This window comes from Monoraphidium neglectum, assembly GCF_000611645.1.
Source record: "Monoraphidium neglectum strain SAG 48.87 unplaced genomic scaffold scaffold00094, whole genome shotgun sequence".
Lineage (NCBI taxonomy): Eukaryota > Viridiplantae > Chlorophyta > Chlorophyceae > Sphaeropleales > Selenastraceae > Monoraphidium > Monoraphidium neglectum.
This window is the reverse complement of record NW_014013534.1, coordinates 16,622-31,392: the sequence shown is the minus strand read 5'-3', so window position 1 is coordinate 31,392 and position 14,771 is coordinate 16,622. Positions and strand designations below refer to the sequence as shown.

General features: G+C 64.2%; 5 protein-coding genes across 5 annotated transcripts in view; 4 read left to right on the top strand and 1 right to left on the bottom strand.

Moving 5' to 3' along the window:
- The window catches only part of MNEG_1017 (glucose-6-phosphate isomerase), a gene marked incomplete at both ends in the record, with an annotated part of 8,017 nt that extends 7,683 nt beyond the window's left edge, over nt 1-334 (bottom strand). The window contains one exon of the mRNA XM_014050509.1: nt 267-334. Within this exon, the coding sequence (XP_013905963.1) occupies nt 267-334 (68 nt within the window). The remainder of the gene's footprint in view (nt 1-266) is intronic.
- Nucleotides 335-1,905: 1,571 nt separating this feature from the next.
- Nucleotides 1,906-3,922, top strand: MNEG_1016 (hypothetical protein; the record flags this gene model as incomplete). The annotated part of the gene is made up of 4 exons (XM_014050508.1): nt 1,906-2,127; nt 2,299-2,427; nt 2,631-2,781; nt 3,018-3,922. The coding sequence occupies 4 exons, from the start codon at nt 1,906-1,908 to the stop codon at nt 3,920-3,922; spliced, it is 1,407 nt and encodes a 468-aa protein (XP_013905962.1).
- A 1,103-nt stretch (nt 3,923-5,025) lies between these two features.
- MNEG_1015 (putative RNA-binding protein) lies at nt 5,026-6,959 on the top strand (the record flags this gene model as incomplete). Its single annotated transcript, XM_014050507.1, has 4 exons — nt 5,026-5,091; nt 5,381-5,490; nt 5,729-5,792; nt 5,997-6,959. 4 exons carry the CDS (start codon nt 5,026-5,028, stop codon nt 6,957-6,959), a joined length of 1,203 nt encoding a protein of 400 aa, XP_013905961.1.
- Nucleotides 6,960-9,054: 2,095 nt separating this feature from the next.
- Nucleotides 9,055-11,272, top strand: MNEG_1014 (tryptophan-rich sensory protein; the record flags this gene model as incomplete). Its single annotated transcript, XM_014050506.1, has 8 exons — nt 9,055-9,116; nt 9,325-9,429; nt 9,624-9,654; nt 9,806-9,835; nt 10,256-10,358; nt 10,679-10,750; nt 10,996-11,057; nt 11,204-11,272. 8 exons carry the CDS (start codon nt 9,055-9,057, stop codon nt 11,270-11,272), a joined length of 534 nt encoding a protein of 177 aa, XP_013905960.1.
- A 1,081-nt stretch (nt 11,273-12,353) lies between these two features.
- Nucleotides 12,354-14,763, top strand: MNEG_1013 (hypothetical protein; the record flags this gene model as incomplete). Its single annotated transcript, XM_014050505.1, has 4 exons — nt 12,354-12,679; nt 13,008-13,359; nt 13,514-13,678; nt 13,936-14,763. 4 exons carry the CDS (start codon nt 12,354-12,356, stop codon nt 14,761-14,763), a joined length of 1,671 nt encoding a protein of 556 aa, XP_013905959.1.
- Nucleotides 14,764-14,771: the final 8 nt, after the last annotated feature.

Here is a 14,771-nt window from a genome sequence, read left to right as displayed (position 1 = left end):
GCTGCCCACAGGCCAACCGCCGGCGTGACGCGCCCAGCGCCATCTGGGCACGCGCCATGGTGCCACGGCAACACTGCATTTAAATGGCATCCTCCCAGGGGCCTATGCCGACGCTGAAGATGGCCACTGGCTGTAAATGAACCGGGCATCGCGCCGCGGCCTCGAGCCGTGTGCTGCCCGAGAGGTCCAGCCCACTTGCTCTTGATGCCATCGCTGCTTAGCTGGCCGCACACAGCCGGCCAGCAATGTAACTTGGTCACACTCACGTCTGCTCGACGTCCGCCACATGCTCTTGAAGCGCCTTCCAGGCGGGGCTGTCCGAAATGGAGGCCATGCTGGCTTCGCTCGTGGGATCGTACTGCGGAGTACCCAATAATAATATAAAGCGTTTAAGACACAGACTGGAGCACGATCGATGCGCGTTTACCGGCTAGGACCGCGCTGATGATCGCAAGTGCCTAGTGTTCCCGAAATAGGCTCACCGTGTGCAGGGCTGTTGCTCCCGCGCAGGTCACGTCGATATGATGCCTATGAGCTTGTGTGCTGTAATCACAGCGCGTGAACGAGCGGGAGGAGATTTTTTCGGGCAGCGACCAGCTGCAACTGTCACAACAGCACCCCTGACAACCACTAACATGTTGATTTGGTATCACAAGAGTAATTCATGCGTCACGACACCCACACTCACTCGCGGGGGGTGGAGGACAATGAAGTCCTGGCCATGGTGGCCAGGGCAGCGCCCAACAGCCGAGGCGGGGTGGGCCGCGTCAATGGGGCTGCTGAGCCCAACGAGGATGAGCTGCGGAGGGACTGCATGCTGCCGATCGCCGGGCCAACTCGAAGACTTTCATGCACCAGTAGAAAGGCGCCTTGGGACGAATAACAAGTGCCTGGAAATTTAACGCGCCTGAAGTTTCACTGCATGCTGCGCATGTGCGCCTCGAGCGCACGTAGCAGAGGTGGGGTACCCAGGGTAGTGCCCCGCCAGTGTCGCCATTCACCTTGGGGCGCTACCGCCAGCAACGCGAACGCCCGGATGGCAGTGGCAATCGCCTATGCATATAGATATGCTGTCTATGCTGTGTGGCAGCAAGCGGCGTTGCTTCCTTGTTGCCCATTTGCAGCATGGTCATGACGTGTTGACCTGCAGGTTGACCTTGCTTGCACTGTGCACTGCTGTGTGGCATGATACATGACAGCCAGACATGCGGAGCACGTTGCTCTCAACAATGTATGTGCAGTGCCATGTGATAGCTCCTTTTGACCCGTTGCGAGGTTGGTGCAAGGTGTGGTCCAAGAGCAACACATCGGAGTGCATGGTGGCTGATTGCCTGTCAGCCCAGAAGCTGCTGGTGTGGCCTCATGATGCACCTGGGAGGCCATCACGGCTAGTAAGCACATCACCTCGAACGCAGATCGTATGACCCTGCTCGTCCCAGTAACACAATCCCCAACACGGTGAAGCACGCATACAACGCTGGTGGTCGAAGAAACACGCCCATTCCTGTTTTGTGCTCATTGAACACTGCTTGAAACTCTGATGTCATCCTACGTACGAACTTGACCCTTCCCAACACACTGTTCTGCAAGCAGCACTGCTTGCTGTTGTCGGTTGGGTGACATCAGCACCGTGACTGAGGCATTGCGAAAAGACACAAGCTGTGATGGTGCATGCTCGTTTGAAGTAATCCAAAGAAAGGCACGAAATCAACGTGACAACCATGAAGCCCGCGGCAGCTCGAATTACAGTACTGGACACCGTGTTGCCAGGCACTTCATGCGACAGTAGCATATTGCCAATGTGCAGCGTTCAATCGCGACTTATCTGCCATCTTCTGTTACCTCTATAAACAAGTCGCACGCTGACAGATCTGACTTCCGCAGGTTTTCATGAGGAGCAGTGCGATGGCTGACAAGCTGAGAGCAGCGCCAAGCACAGGGGTTGAGGTCGCACGGTTGCTCCCAACACTGTTGGTCGCAGCTGCTCTCCTCACTGGATGGGCGTGTGCAGCAGCGGCGGCGGGGACGCCGCCGCGCTCCAGCGAATTTGAACAGGAACTAGTCAAGGAGGCAGTGGACCTGGGATCTGCGCACACTGACGAGCAGGCACAACAGGCAAAGGAGATGGTGTGTTTTTGAGGCCACACCGGCAGGACTGCGCATGCTGACCAGTTGCGTTGCTGCCGCACAGGGACAGCACATTGCACTGGCTCCACATACGGCATGCGACGCGGACAGCCGACGCCGATGCTGCACTATCCATCCCATGTGAAATCCCTCTCCTCCTCGCACCCCCAGGAGTCGCTGCTGCACTGGGCTATAGAAAACAGCGACCCCGCAGTCCTGGCCGACCGCGCAGGCCGCAAAGACAAGGGGCAGGAGGAGGTCGTCAAGGACTTCCTGGAGCGCAAGCAGCGCGTCAAAGTGGTGGGTGCAGTGCTTGCGGATGGCACCGACACAGGCTGAGGTGAATCAGAGCTGGTGTGGGGGCCGCCTTCTTGTCCCACCCCAATCTAGCATTCATGGCCAGGAGCGCCGCAACACAGGCGTGGGGCCGATCTCCCTGGGGCCCGTGTATGGCTCATGTCCCATCATGTGCCTTGCCGTGCCCCCGTCGCTGACGCCTGCAGCTGTACGATGCAGTCAACGCGCTGCCGACGGAGGCTGGGCTGATGAAGCAGGCAATCGCGGGGCTGCAGGATGGGGCCGCAGCTCCAGAAGCCCGGCTGGCGGCGCTGGAGGAGCTGCAGCGCCTGGTTGAGCCGATAGACAACGCCAACGGTGGGATGCAGCGAAACAGAATGTCCTGGGGGGACTATGATTACGTGGGCGGCTGAGCGGCCGGCACGGGCGCGGTGCGCAGGAAGGGCGAGACGGGTCGCCCGCTTCTCCAAGCGCGAACCCCTTCTGCACAATTCATCAGTTCGTGCCGCTCATGTCTCTGCGGCCCGGCCAGGACGCCAACCTTCCACATGTCTCAGCTTACATACCACCTGCACCACACCCACGACGTGCAGATCTCCACACCCTGGGCGGCCTCGCGCCCGTCGTCGCCCTCCTGGCCGAACCCCACCCCACTCCAATCCGCGCCGCCGCGGCACACGTCATCGGCACGGCCGCCTCAAACAACCTCAAGTTTATCCGGCAGCTTGTGTCGCTGCACCCGCGCATCCCACACGCTCTGCTGGCCATCACCCAGCTGCGGGACGATGCGGCGGCCGCCAAGGGCCTGTACGCACTGGGCACGGTCGTCCGCGGCTCGCGCGAGGCGCGCGCCGCGTTCTACGCCGCATCGGGGCTCTCGCAGCTCGAGGCGGCGGCCGCGCCGGGTGCGGCGCAGTCGGAGCGCGTGCGCACCAAGGCGCTGCACCTGCTGACCGACCTGCTGGAGCTGACAACGTTTGACGAGGGCGGCGGCAGCGACGCAAGCCAGCAGCAGCAGCAGCAGCAGCAGCAGGAGGATGGCCGAGGCAATGCGGAGATCGAGCGTCTAGCAGCTGGCGTGCTGCCGCAGTTTGCCGGCGCGGCGCTGCAGCTGCTGCAAACGGCCGAGAGCCTGCGCGCCCAGGAGACGGCGCTGCTGGCGCTGCACACCATCCTGGCCAAGCGGCCACAGGACGGGCGCGAGGCCCTAGAGGCGATGGGAGCGGAGGGGGTGCTGCGGGAGGCGCTGGTGGCACTGGAGGCGGCGCTGCTCACTGGGGAGGACGCGGCTGAGGAGGCGCGGAGAGAGGCGGCGGGACTGAAGCCGCGAGAGGGTGGCGGAGGGGAGCAAAGTGCCGGGGAGGACCAGGGAGAGGACCCGGGGGAGTTCGGAGACGGCAGCGACCCGTCTTACCGCCACTACCTGGTGGGCTTGTGCGCGGACCTGCTGCAGGACCTGTCTGCGGAGCAAGGGTTCCTGGGCCACGATGAGCTGTGATGCCGATCCCTGTGGTTGGCGGCTTGCACAGCTAGTGCACCGGGGCGTTGCGTAGGCGGTGTAATATGCCGCGGCGATGAGAGACCGTTACGGCTCTACGATGTTGGGGCACTTGGACAGGTGTGCGTGAGGCCAGGGAGGGACATGCGGGTGTGGGCAGGAGCAGGGGCAGACAGCCGCCTCCTGGCTGCCAAACGAGGGTGTGACCGCAAGGGCGCCTGCCCGTCCTGCGAAGGGACGAGAAGCCGGCGCATTACCAGAGGCATCACACATACTCTCCTGGCTCATAACATCCATATCATCAAAGGTGTGACTGCGTTGCTGCGAGCGACTTGGTGGTGGGCGCCCACCGCCTGCTTACTGCGATGACGTTGGCGCCCAGCAAGGCAGTGTCGGGGAGCGCCAACAGTGGAGCCTGAGAGTTAGGAAACTGCATCTCCTTCGATGCTACTGCGTTTCCGTCAGCTTCCGATACATAGCGATACATATCGACCACTCACCCATAGCACTCCCGAGTATCGCTCACAACCAGCTTCTGCCCTACACCACTCCCGACCAGGGGGACCCTTAGACGTTCATAATTGTTAGCACGTATCTTTGCGCCGTGCTAGGCCTTCAGCTGTGTTTGGGCCACTGCTCTCGCATTATAGGATAATAGGACTGCGCCACCGGCGGTGCCCAGTTTCTCCCGTATACATACTTCTCAGCTTCAACATAGGCCAGCGTCGGACGACGCTGATCTGCGCGCACTTCCCGCGCATGCATTTCTGCCATGAGGGGCTCTGCTAGCCTGGAGGAGGACTCGCACTCAGATGCACCGAGGAGCCGCTTTCAAGAGGCAAGCAGCGATTTGCTCGCGTCCTGCTTCCTAGGCGGTTCGCTCCTCCGCTCTTGTCCTCAACCCCCTCCCTTGCGTCTCCAGGGCCGGCTCTTCATTGGAGGTCTCGATGACAGCATCACGTCACAGCAACTGGAGGCTCACTGCAGTGGATGGTGGGTCCTGCATCGCGTGCCGCGGTTGAGGGCGCCGTCGCGCACAGTGCTCGGCGGCTCACACCACAGTGCTCACTCGTCGCAGGGGCGAGGTGGCTGACGCTGTTGTCATGGACACAAAGAACTACGGGTTTGTTACATTCCGCGACCCAGCCAGCGCAATGCGCTTTCTCGAGGTGGGTGGTTGCAAGGGGCGCAGGGGTTGGTTAGGGTTGCGTTCAGCACTAGAACGAACCTGCAACTCCACCTGGCCTGTGAGTTCAACGGCTCAACGCGCCGCTGAGCCCATCGTGACTGTTGGAGCGTTCATGTTTTGCTCAGGGCAGCACCGCAGCGCGGTGGCAGCAGAGCCGTGCCCCAGACACAAGCGCACTCAAGGCACTGGACCCTAGTGCTAACAAAAAAACCAGTGCGGCACCTGTGCTGAGAGCTCCGGCATCACCCATATTGGCATGAATCCCGCAGCAGCGCGACCACATCATCAACAACCGCCGCATAGATGTCAAAGCCGCGGTGCCCAAGCACCTCGGTGGCAACACACGACTCACCCGCAAGCTGTTTGTGGGCGGCACGAGGTGCGGGGTGCAGGTGGTGCTCTTTCGTGTAAGCGTTCTGACTGATTTGCAGCCCATGAGATACTCATATCAGGCACTGCTGCACAAGTTGCTTGCCATTGTCCAGAGGGCAGGGCAGGCAAAGCCTAAAGGGTTTTGGTCGTCCGCTTGCGGACGAGGCGCCCAAAGCAGCCCCTTTTGAGATGCATGCGTTGGCCCGCCTCGCTGCCTCGCCGCCCCATCACTTATCACCATGCAGGAGCCTGCGCACCGAGGAGTTTGTGGAGCACTTTGCGCAATTCGGCACCATTGAGGACGCCGTGGTGGGTGGGGCCACCAACTCAAGGATTTTGGAGGGGAAAGGCTGTTGGCACCAGACACACACACTGCTCGTGGGGCAGCGGCCAACTGCTTGAGCATCTTTGATAATGATCAGAAAGCACTTCATGATGGGCTAAAAGCGGGTCTTGATAGCACGACAAGGCTGGTGTGTGTGTGATCTTTTCCCAAACCTTCTCGCCTCCCAGATTGTCCACCGCGAGGGCGTCTCCAGGGGCTTTGGCTTTGTCACCTTTTCAGACGAGATGTCGGTTGAGAAGTGCCTGGTCGTCTCCCACACCATCGCCGGCAAGAAGGTGGAGCTGAAGCGCGCGATACCCAAGGAGGAGATGGAGGCGGCCGCTGAGGCCGCGGGTTCGTCTGGCGGCGGCGCAGGCGCTGGCGCAGGCTTTGCGTACCCGATTATGGGGCCGCCGGCGGCGGTCGCTGCCGGCTGGAGCCCTTCAAGGGGGCCCAGCGGTGGCGGCGCGTATTTCCAGGTGCCCCACGGCTACGTGCCTGTGCCGCACGCCGTGCCCGCTCCGTACAGCCCTGTGGCGGTGCCATTCGCGGCGGCCGCGGGCTCGCCGATGCGAGGGAGCGCGGCTGGAGGGCAGTCTCCCGCGCGCGCCGCGGGGCGCGGGACCAGCGGCGGCGGCAGCGGCGGCGGCGGCGGCGGCATGGGCGACCACTTTGTGCCGTACATGCCGCCCTATTACGGGTACACCCAGGCGGCCTGGTACCACCCTGCATATGGGTACATGCCTGTTCCATACTACCTGGGCGGCATGGGCGGCTGGCCTGCAGCGGCAGGGTCGCATCACGGCCCGCAGCAGGCACCAATGATGATGCCACGGCAGCAGCACGGGGTGGGACCGCGCGGGGGCGGCAGCGCTGGCGGCCGCGGGCCGCGGTTGCCGCCCAACATGGCGCAGCTGGGACAGCAGCTTGGACGAGTCCAGCTGGGCCGAGAGGAGGGGGGCGCACCTATCGCGCCTGCGTCCAGGGAGGTGGACGAGCGCGCCCGCGACCAGCGGCGCGGCGCATCACCGGCGCAGGGCAAGCCGCCGCAGCAGCAGCCACAAAACCTGCCGTGCCAGCCGCCTCAGCAGCAGCACCAGCAGCCGCAGCAGCAGTTTTCGCGGCAGCTGCAGGAGGGGCAGAACCCATAGCGGCAGTTACAGTGGGACGTTTGGCACGATGCGTCTTGCCAGACGCATCCGCCGCGCTTCCCAGAAAACGAAGCGTGCCATCTCGTGGCTTCAGACCCCGCCTTGGCCCGCTGCACCTGCGCTGTGTTGACCTGCCACGCTTGCCAGCAACGTGCTGATCCACCAGCGACGTGCATGCGCAACCGAGGCTTGTCATTCACGCTGGTTGCAGGCGGCCCCCTTTCGAGACTTGCACTGCCATCGATTGGGGACTGCGACATGGGTGCATGCACAAGGTTGTGGCGACCGCAAAGCAGCGACGCGCCGGCCGGGCCAAGCGGCGCCGGGCCGTCGCCTGCGCAGCACTGGCGGCCGCGTGTGGTTCAAGGTCGCACCAAAGAGGGCTCCTGACACGTCGCGGCGCCTGCAGCGCCGGACGCGTGCTTCCCTGCTGCGTCCAGGGGCGCAGGCCGGAGCCCGTCCACGCTGTGCGATTGAAGCGTGTACAGCTTGCCAGCTGGCTTTGCCGGGGCCTGCTCGGGACTGCTGTGGAGATTGCAGAGCTTCTTTTTGCTTGCGAGGGTGCGTTGTGCGGCGGCAATGACAGCAGGGTTGGCGCGGCAAACTAGCCGTGCCTTAACGTCATCACCAGCATGCCGATGGCTGTGCTTGATGAAGCGTGGCGGCAGGCGCCGTGATTGCCACCGGTCGCCTCTGAACGCGGCGTGCGTTGTCGGCTGCCACGCCTGTTTTCAACCAGGTAGTGTTCTTGAAGCCATGTGACTGTCACGCTTGCTGCCTATCACTGCCTCCTTGCGGCTTCGTGCGCACACGCGCACGTTGCTGCGCTATTGCTCGCCGTCACAGTGCACGGGCAGCAAACCCTAACCTCGGCATTTTCTACGCCTCTGCCGTGCGCGCTGGCGTGCGGCAAAACACACACACACACACACACACATGCTAGCATGTGCGCCCGCAGGCTTTGCACCACCGGCGCGGGGCATGCAGCCTTCAACCCTTATCATATCAACCCGGCCACTTATATACATACGCGCACGGCCCCGCTTGCGGCCGCCGTTTTTGCCTGTCCCATGGGCTTTGCCCTATTCCGAGCGCTCAGATCCCCTCAAAATGCGCTTCAGCACCTCCCAGACCGCTGAATGAGCTCGCAATTTGTGTGACATCCAGGCTGGCGTGGGCACTGCGGTCGCCCAGCGCGCCTGCACTCCACGCCGGCGAGCCCTGACGTGGGTGCCCCGCCGCCTGGGGGCACACCCCTGAATGCCGTGCATACGCCCCTGCTTCCCAACACGTGGGAGAGCGTCATGCCGTGACAAACAACAGTGATGACGCCCGCGCAGGGGTTGACGGCCGCAGCGGCAGCTTTTGCCGCCGCGGTCGGCCGATGACGACACGAGACGATCTGCTACTGACTGACTGGCGCGACAGGAGCGCATTTACGGCCCCTGGCGCTACACTCTGTTCCTCGCGTACCGCGCACGGGCGGGCGCCACCCAATCAGGCCAGCCTTCCCAAGCTATGCCAGCCGTGACGCGCAGGCTCTACTGGGACGTCCGATGCGCGGCGCCCGTTGGACGCGGCCCCATGAGCACGCCCCCCGCTTGCCATCTTACTTACTGGGTGCGTCGGGCGCGCAGGTCCCCGCTCGCCCGTTGGTCCGTCCTCAGCCTTCCTTTTGTGCGCCCGCAAATCTCGGCGTGCGAGGGCCACAGCGGCGATGCGGGCCTGGGGGCGCGCCTTGCGATTGCTTTGAGGGGATGCTTTGCCTTGGGTTTGGGGGGGTGGGGCATACGTGAGTGCACAGGGCGCGCTGCATAAGTGAGCCTTTTGAACACTGCAGGGAGTAGGCTTTTACTGACTACGTACTTGCGAAAGTCCCCTGGGAAACTATTGTAACTCTGTAAAACTGCAATTGCCTCTGTGCATCTAGCACCTGGTGGGCGCCCCGCCGCCCTGCGGTTGCTGACACTGCCGTTGCTCACCCTGCACTGTTCAGTCGGTGTGATGATCTGTAGAGCGTTGCTGTCTTGATTCTCAGTTGTTTTTACGTGTAGGATTGTATCGTCGTGGTCGACGCAAGGAGCAACTGTTGACAATGAGCTTCGTCAAGGATCTGGCGAAGCGCTTTCAGCCCGAGGGGCTGGAGAGCCTCCCAAAGTGGGCCTGCTTGCTTCAAATTGATACTGTGAAACTCCACCGTGCTTGCAACTTACACAAGGAGCACATGCGTGGCGCCAGCAGCAGCAGCGGCAGCACCACGCATGGCCGCCCCGAGCGGCATCGCCGCGTGCTCATTGACGAATCTGCAGCCGGCACCTCCATCTGCTTGCTGATGCATATCTTCGATTGCTTCTTCGCACCGCAGGGCCGATCTGGGCCTCCTAGGCGCGGGCGTGGTGGTGTTTGGTGTGCAGCGGCTGGTGCCGACGTATGACAACACTTACTACAAGGAGGTCCTGAAGAAGCCCAAGTGAGCAGGGCGGCGACGACGATTACGCGTCTGCACCATGTGCCTCACATGCATTCATCTGCAGCAGGGGCGCGTGTGGCGCGTGCACGGTAGCGCGCGAGATGCCTGGCGACTGCCTTTTTTCACTGCTGCCTGCGGTGCGGCTACGCCGCCAATCCCTGCATGAACTCGCGCGCCCCCTCCCACCTGCGCAGCTGGACGCCTCCCAACTGGGTGTTCCCCGCGGTGAGGCCCCTAGGTGCCGCGCGTGTGCCCCTGTGCCTGGCGTCCTCCACGCGCCTCCCAATGTGGACCCGCGGTTCCGCGAGCGCCCACGCGCCCCACCCCACCACCTGCTGCCGATACCCGCCATCCCGCTCGATTTTCTCATCATCAGGTATGGATCCCGCTTAAGCTGCTGCAGTCGGTGGGTCTTGCCATTACTCATCCCAGCAAGGGGCGGCCCTGCACCCGCCGCTCCGGTGGCACCCGTGCACCGGTCCCTGCCCGCCCTGCGTTGGTCCAGCTGGCCTCACGGCCTGCGGCTGGCGTATAAGACTCAGTTCCGATCCTCCGAACACGTGTGCACCCAGTTGGTTGCTCATGTTCTCGCGTGTGCACTCGCACGCACACATCAATCCACATGCATGCATGCTCACGCGCTCACGCGCGCGCACGCACACACACACACACACACACACACACACACACACACACACACACACACACACACACACACACAGAGCACACATTCAGTTTGCACACGACACACATGCGGTAAAGGTATGTGCACACACAAGATGCACGAGCACATACATAAACACACTCGCACGCATTCCATGCGCAGGTGTCTCTGTGGCTGGTCATCAAGAAGGCGCCCTCAAACCAGGCGCTCACGCTCCCCCTGCTGCTCTTCGGAACACACTTGGCCCTGGGCAACTACTGGAACTGTGGGTGCCCACGCCTGCGCCCGCAAAGCCCGCGGCAGGCCGCGCACATCTCTCTTGTAGCGCACGTGCACACGCCGTTGGAGCGGGGGTCCGTGGCATTGCTCACCCGGGTTGCTGAGATCCACGCCGCTGCTCCATGCCCCCGAACATCAGCGCACATGCTTTGAAGGGCGACTCTGGCGTTGCTGATGAGTACAGGGCGCTTGTGTCAGGCGGGGTTGCCTAGCCAAAGTTGCAAAGATCCCTCCGCCGGCTGACCGCATGCTATTCTCCCCCACACGCCCATTGACTGCATGTGGCCCTGCTCGCCCATTCCCCAGGGGTGTTCTTCGGCCAGCGGCAGCTCAAGCCCAGCCTCAAGGTCATGGGCGCGTTCTGGCTGAGCATCGCGGGTGAGCCTTGAGGGGCCTGGCGCGGTGGGAGGCACGCCAGGGGTCGCGCAGTCGTCCAGCGGACGCCTGGCAGGGCCACACCCTGCAAATCCCCCGGGCGGGGGCAGCACCTCAATGCTCCCGCTCGGCTTCTGAGCGGTGCGCCACGCTGACATTGGCGGCAGCGCCGGCCTCAACGGGGCTGATTGTCTGCCCAACAAACCGTCGGGCCTTCACCCACTGCCTCACATTCCCCCCCACGCCAGGGAGTATCGCGGCTTTCAACCCCATCTCGCCCCTGGCCAGCCTGCTGTTTGCCCCAACCCAGGTGCGCAACGGGCAAGAGTGGTCGCACACGACCACTACGGGGCTTGTGGCCTTACACAATTGGGTGCCTGGCCACAGCTACGGTCATGAATCGGCCATGTGCATGCGTTGCGGTCAAGTTCCTGCACCACTGATTTCGCTTGCCAGGTGTGGGTGACCATCGCGGCCAAGCTCAACTACGACATTGTGAAGCTCAACGAGAACAAGGTGGCGTGAGGAGCTTGCGGCGCGGGCTGGCGGGTTTATCGCACGCCCCTGGCTGGGGGGAGGGGCTCAGGATCCCGAGGGGACATGCCATGACAACCAGCCCTTCGCTTCAGTCTGCGTGTCGAGCCAGGGGCGCCGCTTGCCAGGGATCCAGCTACCTGGCGGTTGCCTGAACTTGATAGTTGCTGCTTTCGTCATCTGCCGGGATATTGCGCGCGAGGACGCCGAGGTGCGTGCGCTGCCCTGTTGTCTTGTGTGCCTGGCGTCTTGGCCTTGGCCCCCCACCCACTGCTGTTGAGATGATCGGTGCTGTTGAAGCTCCCCAGTTTTTAATGTTGCAATTGGCTACCGTTCATCATAGCTGCTGTTACCAGACTGCATTTTGATGCTCCAAGAAAGGCCATCCAATGGACTGACTCAGGATGACCGCGGTCACACTGTCAGGCCTGGTTACACCCAGGACAGCTGCCATACGTTGTCATACTGTTCAAACTTAGATGAAGAGACTAACAGGGCGATTTCTGCAGCAGTCATGCGTCCTGTGGCTCGATCGCTGCTGAAGCAGCACTCGATCTGGCGGAGCTCGCTTCCCAGCGCCCTCGTAGCTTCCCCATGGCTTTCCAAGAAATTAAAAACACATACTGCAACCGCAAACGTCGCGCCCAGCGGCAGCCAGAGCAGCAGCGCCCGCTGGTTGGCGGCGGGTGTCATTGCTGCTGTTGTGGCGGCAACTGCGCCGGTGGCGTGGGGCGACTCTTCTCACGAGCCCCGGCGCACACCTGAGCAGCTGCGTGCGGAATTCGCTGTGTGGATCAAGGAGCAGGGGGGCCATATGGGCGGCGTCGCACTGGCCGACTGCCAACAGGTGAGGGGTGTGAGCGTGCCAGCTCAAGACAGAGCGCCAACCAGGCCAGGGAGAAAGAACAACGGAGCAACGGTGGGCAGGCGGCTGTGAGATGTGCAGTCCTGCGGTGCGGCTCATCCACCTTGTGCTTGTTCTTTGGTCGGTGCCGCAGTTGCACCGCCAGGCCCCCTCCCTTGGCGGTCCCCACATCCCCGAACCCCGGCCTCCCCCCACCCTTACGCGCACATGCGGCGCCGCCAGGACCCCGGCGCCGGCCAGGGCCTCGTGTCGACGGCGCAGCTGCGCCGCTCGATGCGCCAGAAGTGGCTAGGCCGCAGGCTGGGGGCGCTAGTCACCGGGCAGCGCACGCTGGTGGCTGCCGAGGTGCCGCTGACCCTCGCGCTGACGTCAGAGGCGGCCAAGGATGACCCCGACCTCGGGGCATCTTACGCCGAGCTGATGGACCTGGGCCTCGTCGATGAGAGGGCCGCGGTGGTGACGATGCTGCTGGTCGAAAGGATGCGGGGGCGGGAGTCGCGGTACGCCCCCTGGATACGGCTGCTGCCCACGAGGTGCGCGCCAGTGCGTGCGCATGTGCCCGCCTGCGGGCGCGCGCGTGGCACGGCGTCTTCCCGCCGCACGCTCTGGCTGCGGCGCTGGGCTCATGGCAGCCGTGCGTGTGAGCTCGCTTTTTCCAAGCTCACCCTTCACAATCAGGCCGCCGTGCAGCGCCTGCCGCACCTGCCAAAAGGCGGCCGGCCCGGCCTGCAACGCCTACCAAGTTGCAATGGTTACCCCCCACGGCTTCCCCCACTGCCAGCCACCTGCCAAATCCGGCTTCGACCGTTCCTCCCCCACCCGCCCACCGCCTTGTCCTGTTGTCGGCGCCGCGCCCCGCAGCTTCACCACACCCCTGTGGTTTGACGAGGAGCAGCTGAGGGAGCTCCGCGGCACCACCCTCGCCGCCGCCGCCGCGACCCACATGCGCACGCTGCGCGCGCAGTGGCAGCGGCTGCAGCCCGCCGTCGCGGCGATGCTGCGCCAGGTCAACGCGCCCGAGGAGCCGGCTTTTGAGGACTTCGCCTGGGCATACTCGGTGTTTTGGTCGCGCGGCCAGAGCCTGCCGGTGCCGGAGCGCGCGGCGGCGGCGGAGGAGGAGGGCGAGCGGGGCGGTGCGGCGGGCGGCGCGCTGCGGGTGGTGGTGCGCGAGGGCGTCGTGCCGGGCCTGGACTTTGCCAACCACAGCGCGCAGGTGGGCCCTGAGTGTCGCGTCTTCTGGAGCCTGCGCGCGCGAGTTATGCAGCTGCCTTCCTGGCTGTGCGGCCACACACGTTTTGCAAGTGAAGGTGCTGCTTGCTGGATCGTGCAAATCGCATGGCCGCGGCGTCGTCAACCCCTCATTGCAGGCCAACTGCTGGTGGGAGGTTGTTGAGGCGGACCTTGGGGCGGGCCCCGCGCGTGCCGCAAGCGGCCAGCTTGAGGGCGGCGGCGGTGGCAGCAGCAGCAGCAGGAGCAGCAGCACAGGCGGAGTCAATGGCCACGGCTGCTATGTGCAGCTTGTGACCAACCGGGTGGGTCTCAGAGCAAAGAGCGAGCCGCAGGAGGGAGTGCTACAAGGCCAGGCGGACGCAGACCCTTCCTTACTGCAACCACACATTGCCGCTTGCCCCGCTTCGTCCATCCATGCAGCCACGTGGGCATCGGGTTTCTCGCCCTGCTCACAGACCCTTTCCCCCACCTCTCAAAACTCAAGTCAATGCGACCTCCATGCACTCAGCGAGCCGCGCCGCGCCCCGCGTCGCCGCCGCTGCCCCCTCGTCTTCCGCAGGCCTGCCTGCCCAAAGCCGGCTCGGAGCTGACCATCTCCTACGGCGACAAATCCAACGAGGAGCTCCTCATGCTGTACGGCTTTGCAACCCAAAACAACCCCAACGACCAGCTGATGATACCCTGCCCCCTGCCGCCGCGCCAAGAGTGGCCGGACGAGACCGTCGGCCGACTGCGGCTGCTGCAGGCGCGCGGCCTGCGGCCGCAGCTCTTCCTGTCCGCGTCGCGGCTGGCGGCGCTGCAGGAGGGCGCGCCCGGCCGGGAGCGCGGCAGCGCGCTCGACGGCGACGCGCGGCGCGTGCTCGAGGCGTTTGTGATGTCCCCCGCTGAGCTGGCTGCGCGGCTGGACGCCTTGGAACGCGGCGGCGGCGGCGGCGGCGGCGACGACGACGACGAGGAGTGGCCTGCAGGCGGCGGCGAGGGGCGGCCTGCCGGCAGCGGCGCGGGCGCGGGCGCCAGGGCGGCCGCGGCGGCGCGCGTGGAGCGGCTGGGGGCGGAGATGGCGCTCATCACCACGTTGGTGCGGCTGCTCGAGCTCAAGGTAGTGGAGCTTGAGGGGGAGGAGGAGGGCACGGGGCCGCTGGAAGGCGATGAGGTGCGGCTGGAGGAGCAAGGGGGCGGCCGGCTGGCGCCGTGGCTGCGCAGCTGCCTGCTGTACCGGGCCGGGCAGAAGCGGCTCGCGCGCGGGTGGCTGGCGGCGGCGCGGCGGGAGCTTCAGGAGACGCTGGGCGCGTTGAGGGCGGCGGAGGAGGCGGAGCGGGGGACGGGGGAGGCGGAGGACACGTCTGGCGTTGCGCCAGTGGCGGCGGCGGCGGCTACGGCGGGCTGACAGGTGGT